The sequence below is a fragment of the Argopecten irradians genome, chromosome 7, assembly GCF_041381155.1.
Source record: "Argopecten irradians isolate NY chromosome 7, Ai_NY, whole genome shotgun sequence".
In the NCBI taxonomy this organism is placed as follows: Eukaryota; Metazoa; Mollusca; class Bivalvia; order Pectinida; family Pectinidae; genus Argopecten; species Argopecten irradians.
Genome location: NC_091140.1, coordinates 19298102 through 19317305, shown reverse-complemented (window position 1 = coordinate 19317305; position 19204 = coordinate 19298102). Strand labels below are relative to the sequence as shown.

The following is a 19204-nucleotide window of genomic DNA, read 5'->3' as shown; positions in this document are numbered from 1 at the left end:
ATCACAATCTTATATTGAGGCCACACAATACTTATTGTGAGGCCACACAAGCTTATTTTGAGGCCACACCGTACTTATTGTAGGGGAAAAAATAATTTTTGTGGCCTCACAATAAGAAATGTAAACTAATGTATACAAGCGATAGTTATGTTATAGCTATTCCCGTTCATGAGAAGCAACACATTTCTTTAGAAATACTTTTGATTTCTAGTAGTTTGATTCATCAAGATATAGTTACAAAATAGGTTTACTTGATTTTTCACAATAGTAATTTTAAAGGGTTTTTGTATGAACAAGGGAATGTAGTATTCAATGCATCTATCTTTATTAAATCGACAATTGGTAACGACAGTAGATAATGTTGCTGTGATACATGATGGCCGTGCATTATCAACTAACAAAATAGACACAATCATTTTAACATCAATTATGTACATGTATGCATGTGTTTAATAAATTAGAGACTCGATGGATAGCCATATGCCATTGAGTACACCACTTCCGTTGAACACGGCAAGAGCATGTGGCGGTCCAATAACTAATATGGGTACTTAAGTACCATAAATATTGTGCGTAGCTCCAGGTTTGAAGCTCAGAAACGCATAGTGTATAAACGACTGCAATGATAGACTGGAGAATGGAGACCACTCCGATTATTTTTGCTGTTCAAAACTCAAACCGAAATTAGTTCGATATACACATTCTCCAATAGTGATGATGAATTCTAACATTGACCTCAGCTAACTTGAATACTTGAGACATTTCAAAATGTTTCGAGGGATGCCTGGCGATTTATCTGTACATCTGAGTTTGCAATCTATTTGCCACTTTTTCAGTTATCTTAATACAGTATTAAGGTAAATGAATAGTGTATTCTATTATACAGTATGTAAGATTCCATAAACATGGTTCATTGAAGTAAACTCTTGTTAGTCTTCGTGGTTATGTCTGGGTTTTTCTGTATCCTGTAAGCTTAACACAAACCATTAAATACTGATGGAGTTCGGAATCTCTTCGGGATCTAACCAGGGATACGGAGGATCTCTGGTTTTATTCTTTTCTTTGATTTGCTGGGAAATAGCTTTCAGTTCATTTCTAAACCTGAAAGTAAAGATAAATGTATATGTAACGAGCAAAGGAGCTCGATAATAAAGTTAAAAATCGAATACATAAAGACAAAGTGTTGTATTGATTGGTATGTTGAATATGCAACGGAAGAAAAAAACAGAGTTCCTGAATAGTGAGCAAACCGTTGATTCATTCTGAAGTCGGTTTGGTGGTAGATAATTAAATTTTAATAACGGGTAAATCAGTCACCTCATAATTAACTTGTTAACTTATTTAAATTGTCAATCCTTCAAATCCTTGATCATCAATCAAGAATTTTTGTTTCTTTGATAATCAACACAGTAGATACCTGGACCTTTTGCCGTTTTTTCTTTAAATAATCATTCATTTCGTAAAGTACTGAAACCACTTACTCATCAACGATTGCTAAAGCCTGTGGATCATAAACATACTGAACTTCAAAGTTTCCCAGACAGTTGGTGGACCTCTCGCTAAGGATATAGGTGACAATCATCATGTCAAGTGTCGTCTGCTTCTCAGGAAGGGACGCCAACACTGATGACTCAGACAGGGGTGTCTAGAATTAGTCAATTTATAAACAGAAAACAATAGTATATACAACCCACCTTTAATTTATCGATGACGAGAATCCGGTTCACAAATGCTTTGCTCACACAAATGGTGGTAGAATTTGTTGAATAAGACATTCATAACATAAATAATCAGTCTTATTCCATATTTGCAAGGCACTTTTTTTTAGATTTCACGTTAGGTCAAAAAACATATATCTGTTCAGGGTTACCCGACCGACCCTAATTTTTGGCCCCTCACCCTATTTTCTTCTACGTTTTTACGAAAAAATGTAAAAGTCGGGATTTCGATCTCAAACTCCGGATCAGGCCATTACTTTATTTTTTTGCCAATGTAAACCTAAACAGACATATTTTTTAGCCTTATTCTATGTGTATTTACATTTAGGTTACATACTACAATGAACTGATTTGATATACCATATATATTGTCATATCGCCAATAAGACGACGATAAGCATATGTTGACACTCAATTTACAAGGTTTTTAAATATGAATACTGCTGAAATTGTATGTAACTTATTTCATCAATGTCAAATTAGTGTATTGTCACCATTCGTTTCGTGGGCACAATGGTGCTCTTCGCCTGGCGAATAGTCGCTCTTCGCTTGGAGTATTTTGGCACTGTCGCTCTTCGCAAGACCTACTGTTGCTCTCGCCAATGCGACACTACGACATGGCCGAAATCAGCCATCATAAGATCAAGTTTACTCCAATGTTACTAATATGTTGAAAATGAAAAAGCATACGTAGTAACCCTTATTAAGTAAGCACTTTTTGTCCCTGGATATTTACCTTATCTTTGGGAGGTTTACCCCTCATTGAGGCGGGATAAGCAGGAGGGAAGGCGTACTGATCATACTGCGGGAAGTTGGCCGCCGCGTGGGCTACACTACACATGTAGATATTACTTGTAAGTATCGTGGCTAGCTGGTCTATTGTGGTGATTTTACCATTGCCTGGTACACCCTATAAATGAAATCTTTTAAAATTAGTTAACGCATCTTAACACTAATTTTCATTCTAAAATTAATACTATATTACGAAAAGACATAAGGTATAATTTCTTTCATATACTTTAATCTCCTTCCTACAATTGATGCAGAGTAAGGACAAATCTGATTTATATAATAAGTAAAACTAAAAATAGTTTCAACCAGATTTTTTGTGAGTTAGTTATACTTGTACACTCCATAATCTCTACATTTATAGATTGCTACGAATTTCTTAAGTAATGAAAATAACAAATTTAACGAATCAAGTCCTTTTTTCGGAGATCCTGGATATGTTTTATGTAATCCTGTACCATCTGAATATAATTTTACTATACAAAGGTTACGATCAAAATATTAAGATCTTAGTGAAACTTACAAGAAGGCCGAGTCCTCCTTTGTCTTTGGGCAACACCATTTCAGCCGCCCAATCCTGCAGCTCATTGTCATTCATCAGCTTTTCGGGTGATCCTAAAAAACATGCATGGCTTATTTTGTGCGATTGCTTAATTAAATAAGTATCCTATATTTCAATTTCATTTGAATTTTACATAATCTTTTCCTCTTTACACTTAAAGATGCTCCACCGCTGACAAATGGTATTTTTTCACCATCAAAAACAGGAGAAGACGATTTAGTATTTTTCTTCAGTTACAAAAGTTACTTACTTTACACCATTACCACCATTGAAAAGTTTGAGCTTCTAATTTTACTTCAAGTCAAAAATATGGAAAATAATAAATTGCATCCCGAAAAATTCCGTGTCCCTATATCCTATATGGAATGAAGTACTGATTGCGCATGCACCAAAGGTGAATAAATTATTTGAATTATTTTTTGTGTTAATTAGACATATATATATATACACATGCTTAAACACCAATTATTGTTCAAATGATGAATATCATTTATGCTCTGTCGGTGGTGGAGCATCTTTTAAAATGACAAAAACTATTTTAGGATTTTACATCGTTAACATCATATTTCTTATCATATTATATAACTAATGATATAACATATTACCATAATATAATTTCAAGTATTTCACGACGTAATTGAAAATGGCGTTGTAAATCTGTAGTGCATCGTCCCGGAAGTAATAGCCTGGCAACACATTTTCTCCTAGCAACTGTAAAACACACACAAAAAACACGCATTAACACATATAAACAACCAAGTAAGCAAATGCAATTTATGCCCATTAACAACTTTGTTTCAAAGGACGTGTTTGGTTTTGATAACTCAGACAAAGAAAACAGCAACCATCTGCAGGTGAAGCGGAAATACCTAATAGGATTTGTAACACGTGATAAAGGTGGATTCGCGTAAAAGCCATTTCAATTTTGGTAAGACTGCGATAGATCCATATTGAACGTAATTGTGACGATGAAAACTTGTCTCACCATCATAGTGATAATACTACATAAGATACGGAGTAGCATTTCTCAACCAGACACGTTCTATGATAATGACATAACCAGTTGTCTTACTCCCATATTTCGTATTGCTAAACAGGAACAGTAGCTACTATAGTACTAATTCATGTACCACGTGATACCCGATAACGGTTGTGTGGGACTAGTATCTCCAGTGGTGATGGAACGTCACACAAAACGTTGGAACAGGATATCATCTTTTGACGTTATTTAATCACTAATACAAACAATAGTCCCGCAAAAACGTTATCGGGTACCCCATGGTACTTGAATCAATTGTGGAGGTTCCAAACATGGCGACAAAACCAGAAACGTTCATAAAAGAAGTAAACATACAAACAGGTGGTTGAATAGCAAAATAAATGTGAGCCCCTAAATAAAGCAGACATTGAAACACTAGTACCATTTAATAGCCCCATGCTAGAAAATAGATATGCAATGTGTAGCTGTATAATGGAGGCTGTCCTCGTGCTGGTTATAGTATTTACAAAAACCATTTCCTGGTTTTATTTTCATAATACTAATATCTTAAAAGAAATATTCATGATCATAGAATTACTGATCCGACTGACGCTTACCCCTCTGTGTTCCAGGTCCTTTGGGAGAGTACCGTCTACATCCAGTCTCCACTGCTGAGTCCTTTTCATAAAGTACAATCGTTACAATCACATCTAAATAAATCCTCTATTTCCCAGGTATGTCTATTCTGTTTTTTAATATCACATGTATCTGCCCTTGCACTTAACACTCAATACCTACCCGTATGGGCTGCTTATTTTGGAAAAGATATTATCTATCTAAATACGGAATAGCTTAGGTGGTTAATTATGAATTAATTGCAACCAAATAGAGTACCACCCGTTAATAGTTATTTCATATGATAATAACGTGTATGTCAAAAGAAAGAGTACAAATGATAAAAAATGAAAGAAATATTACACAATATATGTGTTTGGCTGATATCTTGCTATTTCTATTCCAGAGTTAAATAAAAGATATTTACTTCCGTCGGATGACTTCAAACATGCCTTTTATTCCGACAGACAACGCCCTGTCAGCCCAACCACCGGGAGCTATCAGGTTCCCCAAGGCACGTCTACAACAAATAGTATTACAAATACAAGATTCTAGTGTGTGTGATATCAATAAGGTCACTCCCGACTATTATAAAATCAATTAAGTAATTACGTGTAGTTTTTCGTTCGTGTTAAAAGTAAATATCAGTACAATACTTATCTCGTCAAATGCTTATTTTCTTTTTTTTTTTTTTTTTTTTTTTGTTACAGTTATATAATGCATTTCTGTTGCAAAAACAAGTGATTGCTACAAATTGCCACAATTACGGATTACAATTATACAAAATTTGTATAATTATGGTTACATTATATTATCATATGGTAATATCGTCCAAGTCAGAATACCCCCTAACACTATGACATATTGAAATTGACGTAGCGTGTTAATTTGATTTTGCTGTATTACATGAAATAATATTAGATAATTTCTTCAAATGATGAATTTGTTCTCACTTTACCTCTGAACTTTCAGATAGCATAGTCTCATTAATCAATCATTCTTTCTGACATAGATGTTGTGCATTGTTATATTTGTGTACTTTGTTTTATCCACTACGGTTGTTATATTTACTTATCAGAAATTAACAACATTTTTTTTTTTTTTTGTAAACATTAATAACTAAATTCGAAAGAGCTAAAAGTAGAATTCAATTCTTTTTTTTTTCATTTTTTTTCTTTATTTTGGCAGCATTTATAAGATCATGCGGATGATCGTCCTTGCTGCACTACGTTAGCGATACTTACGTATTGATAGCCAGAAGATAGAGAAAGTGGGGAGCCAGAAGTTTGAACACTGGGTGTGAGGGTGACAGATTCCTGTGTGTTATAACAGCCGTGCCCTCCATAGTTACATGTGTCCCTCCTACAGCAACACAAAAAGAATAATTACTAAAATAAATCAAACGACTTTTTAAGCAGGAAGGCGTTCTTTAAGAATGCTTTAGGATTTAACTTGATGTCTGTTCATATTTAATGCTCGGAAAAGACTTCATGGCTTCTGATATTGGAGAAAATACTTAATGATCACATAACGTTGCATTGGTCATAGTAGAAAATTATCACGCTTTTTTTAGATTGAAATAAAGACTTCAATTACGTGAAGGCGTATCCACTTACGATGACACAAACATGCGAACTAAACAAGTATGCATGTGGTGAAAATATTGAAATGATCATTAACCTACAGTAAAATGAAAACATGTAATAATTAGTTGTTATCCAGAGAATTTTTTCAAAGTAAAAACACTTTCAAGATAAACCTGTCTTCATTCGAAAGGAGAAATAAGTAAATAAGCATGATTAAAGCTTTGACAAGCACTAACAAATCTTTAGTAAAGTTATAAAAAGTATAAATGACCGAAATCACAGGACAGTAAATACTTTTTTTCATCATTGACTTATATTTATATATCAAATGAACATTGAAATACCATGCCTAGTTTTGTTACCTAAATGGGTAAATGACTGGTGGTACGTGCTGTCGGCATGATTAAACCACAGCTTGGCTGTAATCCATGTATATTCCGGATCCGTGGGAAGGAACACCTAAATTGATCAAACGCTATATGTCAACCGTTAGTTAATAAAGACGAAAATTGTTTTCATAAACTTCATTTCACATTTCATCTCGTCGAGGACATGAATTCATCTGATAACAGCACAGATTATTAAATCTTCCAAAACACTTGGTTCCAACTTCCTTGTGCCTTTACATTGAAAATAAAAATTGATAAAAATGTTACAACTTTTCAATCAACTATGTATTAGGTTCGTTTAATCATTAGATCGTTTAATCGTTAAGCTAATCCTTAAGTTCAGATTTTGACATAGAATATTAGATGTTTAGAGTAAAAATTAACATAAGTTATTTCTAATCGTCATTACCATGAAAATGTTAAAATGCTTGCCATATATTATTTTAATATTACAAACTTAATTTTTTTTTTTTTGCATACACAAAATTTGCATGATCTCCTTTTGCCACTTACCGGATTGTTTTTTCCTGGTGTCTGGAACAATTGTATTGCTATCGGCATCAGCTTCTGTTTCCCATTCACAAAGAAAAGTGCAATTGGGGCACATATCTAAAAATAAAATAAATCAAAATAGAAAGAAGATTGAAATCATTAGTAACATCACTGCTAATCCCCTATACACGTAAAAAGCAAAACGTGAAAGAAAATTGCATACTGAATTGACAATTTGATTGTTTTACAAAAAACGTTTATTGATATAAAACCGTCTGTTATAATAGCAAATAACGTGATGTTATCACAAAAACTTTCGCGGATGTTTAGAATACAGTTTTACCACATGCTCCGCTACACCGCAAGGGAGACCATCCATGATTTCATAATCAACCATGAATAATCGTTTGGCCTGTATAGCTTTGGCTAGTGTTAACCCTTCTAAGCTTGGTTTAACCATTTCATCTGTAACAGCCAATCTGTAATATCAAACATATATTGTATCAATCTATGAGTGTTGTGGCTTTCACAGAATGATTTAGAGGAAATTGCATCATCGTAACTTCCCATCACAGAGATGCATATAGAGATGCTCTATTAAAGGGACTAAATCGCTAAAAAAATCATGTAATAAAAGAGAAAAAGAATTATAGGACTAAAATTAATTGTAAAAGTTGTGTACTTTGTGTTAATAACAATATTTAAAAGTTTGTATAACAATTTTGTTCAAAATGGAGAAAAACTGAAAATAAATAGGACCGACCTAGTCACTATTTCATATTATTATCTTTCGGCGAGTGTAAACAACCCCTATGTGCATGCGCGACGCGTGAACATTCCAAACATCCGATCGAAGGAAATCTCATCTGTCTAATGGACATATCTACTATCGACTGAAAACACAAATTTATCGACTACAGGTTCCTGATTACTGTGCTAATCTAATAAACGTTGAAACGTATGCAAAAGTTTTGTGAAGAGTTTCTAAGTGTGAATAATCCTATACTGTACAGGTTTTTGTAGCCATAAAGAAGGGTTTTCATTATATTATATGGTTTTATACTTGCTTCTATTTTATTTTCATTTGTCATGATATTATGTACTATTCCGCTAAACCTGCCAATATTATTGGCTTTAAAAAAATGGCTTAATATATGGAAAAAATGGGGAAAAACTAATAATATAGGCATGTTTACCGGACTAAGTAAGTACGTGTATTTCTTTTATCATTATATCAATATTTGACATTCCGTATACATTGTATATCCTTAGTTATAATGTCTATCCGTCTAATGGGCATTCCCTATATATCTCTAGTTATAGTCTTTATCCGTCTAATGGACTTTCCTTATATAGCCCTAGCTATAATATATATCCGTCTAATGGAAATTCCCTATATATCCTTAGTTATAGTGCCTATCCGTCTAATGGACATTCCTTATATATACCTAGTTATAGTCTCTATCCGTCTAATGGACATTCCCCTATATGTCACTAGTTATATAACTTTTTTCCATCTGATTTACTTTAAAAAAATCAGCCTAACTATATATCTAAATTTTATGTGTACTTTTATGTATTCAAAGCAAAAAATATACCTTACATATACATTGTAGACATATGTACATTGTAAATGTTTGCTTAATAATGTACATATACACCTGTATTCATGTATAATATATACATAATTAACGGGTGAAAATACCTCTCACTTCTTGTCATATTTCCATCAAATACTCTAAAGCTTCATAGAACTATGCTGTTTTACTTGGCAATGTAGATACAGGGGCGTAGGAAGCGGGTGTGGGAGATGGGGGTCGGGGTTGGAGGGGGTCAGGAGGGGGGCAATTGCCTCCCCGTTTCCCTGGACAAGGGCAAACATTTCTTGTTGCCCCCCCCCCCCCCCCCCCCCCAATTACGTTTCTTTCTACGCCACTGAGATACGCTGTAAATGTATCGGCTATTACGCTTAATCAGGCCAATGTAACCGATAAAATATAAGTTGCCTCTTAGTGGTGTTATTACATCTATATCCATTAGCCGGATGAGATTTTCAGCGACCTCGATTCCGAACTCAAAGATGCACTCGGTTCTTTCCGTTGTAAACATTCAATGCCGACAGATACAATTTCTTGTTGTGTTTGGCGATATTTTAACGTTGATAAACATTGCCAATAGTTCAAATTAAATGTTGTAATTTTGAAAACTTTCTAATTTCAGGTATAAGAACGTTTGTAGGAAGTCAAAAACCCTAAGAAATCTATGTAAATCTAATGATTTAGTAACTTTAAAGTATACCCTGATATTTTGATATTTTTTCTGACATTTTATTTCCCAAAGACGATCCTTGATATTTTTTCCATCTTTGATATTTTATATAAAAGTGATCCTGAATATGAATTATTCCTTTCTACCGAATGTTACGCTAAATTTTCATGATGCGGAGATTCACCGCGCAGACCTCGTATATTTGGTGTATTAGAGGCAATATGTATTAGATGATGGATACGGGGAAATGGTTTTATAAAATGTACACTTACTTTTTCGGTATAGCTGTACACAGCTCAATAAGAGTATTGTTCATCTTGCATATCCTTTGGTATCCAAAATATTCATCATTTTTCCAATATGCCACACTCTGCCGACGAAGGAAACAATGTATTTCAAAACTTAAATGGACATCTTCAGATTCATTTGTCCTATTGTAGAAAAATAAGTTGTATTTGGTGGGATAAAAACATTCAAGATTCCTCTTGCTGGCAATATCAACTCTTGCACTATAGTAATATGTCCTTTTCTACGTACATCCATTTAAGTGATTCCAAAACCGTATTTAAAGTGTTCCTTCTTTTATTTTGAAAATTTCAGAAACACAACAACACCAAATGATCAACAATTCTTCATTTAAACATTTACCAATACCTGTTCAAAAATTCTAAGAAACCCTTAAATTATTTACTCTCAATTACCTATTTGTAATTTGTATATTTCAGAATAATTTTCATTTTCATATAGAGCTTGCTTTTTCTTGCTAACAACATGCAGTTCATTGATCAAAAACCATATTCCTTTATAACCGCGTATGACATGTGGTACTCTTTGCATCTTATTTGATAGAAGTTGTTCAGCATCCTTTTACCATCCAAGATCACTTAAGGACATTCTATGTTAGCAATTACAATGTAGATGAAAGCCGAAACGGCTAATACCATGGAGTTGCCCCACATGCGATTCGCACAAAGGTGTCGGAGACTTGCTATCATATATCGGGCATCTAACCACAAACACTTTGTAGAATTAGCCTTTACTTGTACATATAATAAATATACATGTCGGTGATTTATTAATGAGTTATACTGGTGTATCCAATGACGCCTGTGCGCTTCAGATACAGAATACAGTTGCACATATAGCTGCAAGCATTCTGGCAGACTGGTACATGCATAATAGGTATTGATTACTATCATAATATGACTGACATATTGACGGACATGATATATTCCTGAACACATTGATTCTTATATCCATGTTTACTTCCCTATAGTGATATGAAAACAAACCAATCAAAACATTCTAAATGAAAATATTCCATCGGGTTAGTCAAAACGTATCAGTACAACATGAAATTATTTTCGAATCTAATTTGTTTATATTGAAATGCTTATGTATTGGATAGCTAGCGGCAGAAGTTAAATATCAGGCGTCCGCGCGTGGGCTCTGAAGGTGGCGTCATGGTTGATTATGACGTCACTTGTAGCAGACATAATACCGTAATAAAATGACTGATAAGCGGTTTATTTCGCCAAGCAAATATGTGAAAAAGCAATTGTTTGTAAAGTAACAGTTAGGAAAGCTATGCATATGCAATATATATAAGTTAGACTGTCACTTACAAACAAATTTACGACTCCAAACTATAGCACAGTTGTGAGTTGTACGAAGAGCTCTCAGACTCATATTGTGTCATGAACAGGAACTAGGAAACTTCTATCTTTCTTCCTATTTAACTTGTATGAAAGATTGAACAATGTATGATATATATACTGTATATATACCTCGGGAAGAACTAGAACTTCCTTGGTGTAGATATTCTGTAGATCGTCCAGATCTTTCCAGCTTCCACTGGTAAGTTTGGCAATTTTACTCTTCAGGATGGCATGTGTCTTCCTTTTCGTTATATCCCACTAAAAAGAAAACAATGCCTTTCCAGTACTTAATCATTGTGTTTTGTATTGCTTAAGAATATTCTAGAACATGCATCATTTTGTTTGAGCAGTAATATCCAGTTAAAACATACATGAACAAATATATGCCCCGATAATGAAATAGCTGTAGTAAAAATAAATATCTAATTTTTTATTTCAATTTTAATTTTTCAAAAATAACCGTTTTTTCATATATAGACAAGATTCAAATCTCATTACGTATTTAGTTATAGGTTAAGCATATGATGCATCGATTTTCATATTTCAAAAATAATCATGACCAAGCCAGTGCTTAGCATGAATGAATTATAATAGGCTATAAAAGTAACGTACCACGTAGTCGAAAGAAAAGTTTTCATCTTCTGGCAAGGACTTCACCTGCAGAAAAGGATTGCTTATGTGTCTGGTTCATTGTTTAGGGAACAGGAGAATGTGTGAGAAAAAATGACGCTTGAAGCTTCGCATGACCTTTCGATTATAATAGTGTATATTCTTCCAGGCGAAACAGAATTTTGTTCTACATGAGGAGAAATGTGTCAATGTAAAGCTATTTGCCATGCCTGATTTTTCTGAGGTCTTGACAGGCTGATATTATCGTGACAACATATAAGAAAATAATCAGTGGTGTAAGTACTAGATAATCTACTGTAAACAACTTTCGCGTGCGATTAATTTTTGAGTAATTCACGGGCGTTTAAAACTCATAAAAACTAAATTGACGAGAATAAGATTTATCTATGGTTACAATCGAGAACTTTTATTGTACACGTGAAATTGATTTCAACATGAAATATCGTTGGGCAGGGAAAGGCCAAAATAGACCGTCACAACAATGAGATTTGTTTACATTATCTATCATCCATTCCAATATCATTTACCTGTGCAGGAAACCCAGGAATATTTACTGTCAGCTGGTACTGTTCCCTGGCTTCTTTTAAGCCTGTTCTTCTCTGTTCTTTAAAAGGATCATCTTCTGGTAGTGATGTGTCTAGATGACGAATCCTGTAGTGATAATTCGGTTTGATCCATCTAAAGAAAGGGAATATGAAGGTTTGTTTGTGACAAACTATCTCTATGACATCCACAAACCAGTCATCAAGGATACCAGCAGTGTCTCTCCAAAGTTCTATGTAGTCTACTCTGGCAAGATAGATACTTTTCACTGAGAAGGAGTCTTTCTGTCCTCTTTCGAAGTCGTTTCTGAAGAATTTATCCAAGTTGTATTTATCTGTTTTGTTGCCATCATCACAGTGAAGGCAGATGTGGATATTAGCGTCCGTTCCCGCGTGTTTCTTATCCCCTGTTTTTACAGAGATGTCGTACGTAACATCAGATGACATCGTCTGTATCTGTAAATCACCTCTCTAAACAGTCTGAAAGAGAAACGATAAATAAGCCTGCAATATATACAATTTTATATAATTGATGTTTTATGTGATTTTCAAGCAATTGTCTCCCTACACAAATTGACAGCTAACTGAACAGAGTTTAAAATGTGTTTCAAATAGTTGATATTATGGTACTGCATTTTTAAAACAATAGATAAATTTTGTATTATTTACAATAGTAAAACGATATTACATGTTATACATTAAATACAGATAATACAAAGACATTCTTTTAAATAAAGCAATATTTGAAACACAAAGAAACATCGCTCGTTACACTTACATTCAGAATGGCAGACAAAATACTGCTGTACTCATAGGAACGTGGTAGGAAGGCAGAACTGGAAACAAAATGGCAATAGCATGCATGATAACGACAAGAACAGGTGAGGGAGAGGAAAGTTTAAATTGTAAAATACCAAAATGTGCTACAAAGCTTTCAATTAAAAAAAAGGAAAAACAGCCCTGTAGTAAGGTTTAAAACAGAAAATGAAATAGAAGGACTCGTTTCGACGTAGTTTTCCACTAAAACTTTTAATTTGGCTTTGAAGTTGATTGATTGCTGCTTTAACTCCTGAAATGAAGGAACAACTGTTAACAAGACATGCATGTTACCCAGTTACAGAATACACAACAGTTCTTATTGTTTTAAATAAGTTTTTAATTTACAGAACTGCTGGATTTTACATACAACCCAAACCTTTATCTTCATAGGGATTCTCTAACTTTGTGAAAAGATGTAACACCTTAAATAAAGTTGCTAGCGTTCTTAACTTTTCGTCAAATTGAGAACTTTGATTGGATTCATTGCCTTATAAACAACTGTAATTTAGGAGGCGCAATGCTGGTGGAGTTGAGAAAGTTGGAGTAACCTGAGAAAAATCACCAACATACCAAACATTACCCGACAACAGTCCCACATTGGAAATTGATATATATATATATGAGTTTATGCATGTCAGTGGCGTTACCATGTGCGACCTAAGCTAAAAACATTTATATCGATAAGAGCAGTAACATTTGAATAATGAAAAGGTCAAAACATGAAGCAGCAATAATAAAAATTGTAACCAAATCAACAGGGAGGGTATACCAGAAAATATTGCGCAATTCATAATGACTTATCATCATACATATCATGTGCACTGCATGTGAAATGTTCTAAATTAATGTTCACATAATACACCCTAGATTTCAACAATTACTAACACATCATGTCAGTCACACGACCATAAATTCTTATTTATGATGCAAAACTTTCCCGACATTTATACCCATCCATACTAATCATGCAAATACTGCTTGACTGATATTTATGGTGCACTGTACACTTATGAGTGAATAATTAATTTTTATCTTCTAGTATTTACGGTTTTAATACACATGCAATAAACTGGCAAGGCTTTGAAAATTGTCTCCCCTTCATGAGATATTCCAGCAATAAAAGATATCTATTTGTATTTCTAATCCTTAATTTTCAGAAACGTGTATCTACAGTATAACATTAAGCGTTGAATCGTAAGCAGCAATTTGGAACTTTTGCTATAATTTCCAATGCACATTGTTTTAGGTTCTATAAACAGACATGATGAGGAAAAAACGTACTAAATTAAAGTGGAGATAGTCTGGTGTTGTAGAGAAAAAGCAGCGACCTACATCTTGAATGGTAAGTGAATGGCAACTACCCCTAAAGACGGTGATCAAGCGACCCAGAACATAAGTGAAGACCGGGGAGAGAACAAAGTTTCATATAATTTTATTTACAAAAAATGTGTCAAAAATAATAAAACATTCTGTTATGATGTCTGAAATAACCAAATCAATATATACACGTACAGAGCTAAAGAAATTTCTTCTCTGTTTGATCCGGGTCAAGAAGTCAACCATGAATGAGAGGTTAGTGGTCCATATCGAGAGATAGCTCCGAGAAAACACTTATAAATCTATAATTAGCATCACTAGCATCACCATCGCCGCGACGACGCCACAATCTAACAAAATGGCGACAAGTCCTCGTCATATCTCATGACATTTCATCTGTCGATAAGTCAACAACTCACTTGAAAACGTAATGAAAGTCAATTAAACCTTTTTGAGCGATGCAAATAGCGATAGCATCTTGATAATAATATAAGTTTAACACTACATATTGAAGTTTAAGTTATGCAGAACTAAGTTGTTTTTTCACCTTCTTGCCTCTGTACATTCTATGGTTTAGATATTTACATATTCGGAGTGGTTTTTTTCTACTGCGGAGTATCTTTAACTAATGCAGGTCTGAACGCTTTTTCATTGAGGTATTGTGTTTAAGAATTTTGATATACACGTGATAAAACTGTGGCATAATTATTTATTTCAATACAAATCAATGAAATAAATATCTTGTCTGAATAGCAACATAGATCGTTTTGTATATTGTGAAATGTTTCAATTTTCAAACACTTACTTACAATAAATGTCAACACTAAGACATACTTGATAATCAAGGGGAAATAACTCGTTTACAAATATTTGGTGACAAGTCAAGATTTCAAATGCTCTGGTTCTACAAAAGGATATGTATAATTCATAATAACCTACATTCTACTACATATATGGATAGTAGTTGATTTTTCACTAGTAGTATTATAAGTAATAGACGGTGGGCTATATTTGATAATTTTGTATACAACGATCAGGGCATGTGTGTCACGATAACAAAAATAAAAGGTAAAAAAACATGTAACAAATGATATTGCATGTCGTATAAAGATGCTGAAAATACCACATATTATCAATAAAAAGGTAATAATTAGGATATAAATCAAACTAACCATAGTCATATGTGGTCAGTTGAAACGTTAATCGAAATTGGAATATAATTGACACATAACTTTAAAAATTCAATAACTTTTTAAAATTTTACATTGGTATTTGAATGTAGATTTATATCAATTAAGGATGTATTCTTCTGTGGTTTCAGTCCCGCTGAAGTCTCGTTGCAACATAGATCAAAAACGTTATGAGATTTTCAAATACGATTTATCAATATCTGTAGCATGTGGTCTGTAGCAAATTTTGTCAAAAAATTACATTTCTATTTTTAGTAGATTTTTTTACACAGCGATTTTAAGAAATGGCCCATTTGGCGGCCATTTTGAAATTGTGTATTTTTTGGCTTTGAGTAGAGCCACCGTTTTCCCATTTTTTACTTAAATTGTTTTTACTTAAATCATCACCGTGTCAGCATTTTCAGCTGTATCGAGTTAATTTTTGCTGTAAATCTTCACTGGGTTCAAGTTATTTAAAATATTAAACATTAATGTGTGAAATGAAACACTTTTGTCACTTTATTTCTACATTTAATGGTAATTTGAGCACTTTTATTTTTTAGTCAAAAATATTGAAAAATAACAAATATTTAAATGGGGCAAAAAAGTAAGCACACGGACCCCCCATTTTTCTGCCTGATTTAGAAAGAACAACCCTTTCCCTATTGATATGCAAACTATTGACAAAAGTTTAATACCAGAACTTTTTCTATAAAGGGTTAAATTTGACAAAAATGGCTGAAAATGGTGCATTTTGGAGCTCAAAATTAAGGGGTAGGGGTAACATATGTTGTTATTTTGAGAAAAAATATGACTCTTATTAATCATATCTGGTATATTTTTAATGAAGACTACTTGAAAATAAATTCTACAAACATCCATACATATCAAACACCTCATTAGGGAATTATGGCTTTAAATTCTAGTGTATGAGGTCAAAACGGCAAAATTCCAATAAAATCCACTATTTTGTCATTTTGGAATCTTTGAGTAACAATAGCTCAAAAACGAGCGCACGGACATATGTTTTTTCTTCCATTTTCTTTCATGGTATGAACTCCTGTTTCAAAAAATCTATATGAGAAAAAAAGTTTAATACAAGAAAATTTTGACTTCTCAGAGGAGTACATTCTTAAACTTACCCCAGCTTTACACCCTATCCCGATCTCTCTTTTTACCACAACTATATATACGACTGAATCGTTAGAATCAGATTCACGCTTTACATCTAAAACACAATGTTATGATGACTGTTTATACTTCGTTACTGAAATCCTACGACGGTACATTAACTGATTACCAGAATAATTTTGGATTCAATTAGACCGCATGCCGATGGTCAACATAAAACTAATCAATTTACATAAATATTCAAAATAAATATTGCTCATCTAATGTAAAGTTACCTGAAGTAGTCTTGTCGATGAACCGGTGAGATTTAATGTGAAATGTGTCGTTCGCAAGGTATACATACACAATGTATCTGGACTGATCGGAAGCTAAATGGCATGACCAAACGTTATTAGTTCTATTTTAAACGTTTTTATGCCACAGGGCTCCATGCATGAATGGTGTCAGAGTATAGAGTACTCGGTTTGATCTATTTTAACAGCCCTAGGGGTGTTCGTAATGTTACCAAATAAGCAATCTACTGCAATCAACACCAAACAACTTATATGTCTTCAACTTTTCCACTTATAACACTTATACAGTTCAAAACGATAGCCATTAGTTATGCTAAAACTTATGATAAATAACAAATATACAGGTCGAAAAATACACAAGAAAATTTTGCACTTACCGTGGCTCTGATAGTAAACATCACTACACACACGACAAATAAAAAAAAGTTCAAGGAGCATACCCAAAGATATCACATTCCATGGTATAATGTTATATGAGTGCTTATCACAAATTATAAAAGGCAGCGTTAATTATACACCAACTTCACATGAGAAACGCTTACTTCAATAACATATCAAAACACCATGTACTAAGTCCCTCTCGTTTGAACGTTCACACATCAAGATCACACGATATTAGTTTGGGCAGGATCCGTCGGAATTTCATTGAGGGGCGATTCTCGGGTCATGGTTCTCTTGTGTAGTTAAGCAATGTCTCGTAACACACTGAAAACGATCACCGGTGTTGTGAATGCCATGAAAACGGAGGAATCGATAGAGTTATGTAACATGTGTCTATTCATAAGTAGGTATTGTGCGTGTGCATGAAAACCGAAAGCTAAAAAAATAAAAATGAGGACGTTACAATCTACAATGTAATTATATACCGCATTTTAATGCAGCACATTCACTTAAAAGGAGGAGTGTCAATTTGGGCCCTCTGCTGGCCATGACCGATAAGCATTATTTTGTTGACAGATACGAGGGCCCAAATTGATACTCCTCCTTTATATGTATATGTTTTACCAATGTTCATCACAGACTTGGCAAGTGTGGCAATTTGGTGAACCTTTTTATTTCTGTACTACACGATAAAAGTAAATTCTGCTACGCCTTGCATCATGAAATTTTAGCAATAATTAAAGAGTGTCATGCTGTATCTTGGCCACTCCAAGAATGATACAGAATACATAGATCTAACTCATGTGATTCGTATTGGCTGTCAATTATTATGATAGTATGATATATGATACACGGGCTGCAGATGTAAACATCACACCTTTTTGCGACTTAACAAAAATCCAAAACCTAAAATGATATAATTCCGTAATTAATCCACATTACCATGTATCGGTTATCTCCCCAATTGTATTCCTCTGGTGTTTTATTCACGCCCTTTGATGCCTAGGACCACAGATGCGTTCTAGATGCATAAAACGGAATGTGGAACCGCTTACATCAAATATGCATGACAACAGCATATCTCCTATATACCACAATATTGGCACAATTCTCTATAAGTTTCTAACCAAGTGTAGAATGAGAGGCGATCGATATCATATACATTTTAGATATAATCGGAAGTTTTTGTATATTGTGGAAATGTCTGCTGCCAGCATATCAATTACATTAATATCATAACAGGATATGAGAGGATGTTTTCTTACCTTAAAGACCGATCCGTTCGAAAAAGTATCACGATATCTTGTTTATAGGCAATGCCAGAAACATGTCAAGATATGTCTACATACTAGTTTTGACGCATGAGTCATTCATATAATTAAACTTGGGTGTTTTTCTTTTTGTTTTTTGTTTGTCTAATTCTTGTTAAACGTTCCTAACTTAAGGATGTTTCTTACCATATACCCTCTTTTTGTATTAGTCGTTTTTCGTATGGTAAAGGATGTTTGTTATCTAACAAATAGAAACAAGCCATCTTAGCTATGTATGGAATTTTATCATGCAATGTTATCATTATTGAACACGTACGCCTGCTGTGCAATTCTAATTACAACGGTGACGAGGAAAATTCTATCATGAGGGTACAATTATTATTACAGTGCTCTGAATCACCTTATTGTTTTGACCATATCAAACTTATGTTATTATGTACTTCACAGAATAATCAAACAACACACGTTTGTTATCGTTTTCCTCTCTCACATAATGCATTTCCTAGGACTTCTTGTCTGACTCTAGTAGATAGTATAGATATTTTCGTTTATTGAATCAAAAAAATGTAGGAGTGGTTTTTTGATTTATAACAAT

General features: G+C 33.6%; 1 protein-coding gene and 1 long non-coding RNA gene across 4 annotated transcripts in view; one reads left to right on the top strand and one right to left on the bottom strand.

Annotated features, from left to right (window-relative positions):
* The window catches only part of LOC138327783 (uncharacterized), a 29928-nt gene extending 24005 nt beyond the window's left edge, over positions 1–5923 (top strand). The window contains exons 2-3 of the long non-coding RNA XR_011209095.1: positions 4681–4782; positions 5070–5923. This is a non-coding gene — a long non-coding RNA (uncharacterized lncRNA). The remainder of the gene's footprint in view (positions 1–4680; positions 4783–5069) is intronic.
* LOC138327782 (polyunsaturated fatty acid 5-lipoxygenase-like) lies at positions 230–18665 on the bottom strand. Of its 3 annotated transcripts, none has more exons than XM_069274162.1 (17): positions 18604–18665; positions 13007–13064; positions 12214–12708; positions 11669–11713; positions 11186–11314; positions 9671–9768; positions 7474–7609; positions 7152–7247; positions 6612–6708; positions 5908–6025; positions 5091–5183; positions 4666–4726; positions 3675–3780; positions 3031–3122; positions 2455–2628; positions 1482–1645; positions 230–1101 (listed from the first exon to the last, which is right to left on the bottom strand). In XM_069274162.1, the coding sequence occupies exons 3-17, from the start codon at positions 12673–12675 to the stop codon at positions 987–989; spliced, it is 1986 nt and encodes a 661-aa protein (XP_069130263.1). In that variant the 5' UTR covers positions 12676–12708; positions 13007–13064; positions 18604–18665; the 3' UTR covers positions 230–986. The 3 variants fall into 3 exon arrangements, with proteins under 3 accessions (XP_069130263.1, XP_069130261.1, XP_069130262.1); XM_069274160.1 differs by lacking the exon at positions 18604–18665 and adding an exon at positions 17335–17759; XM_069274161.1 differs by lacking the exon at positions 18604–18665 and adding an exon at positions 16940–17138.
* Between the last annotated feature and the right edge of the window lie 539 nt (positions 18666–19204).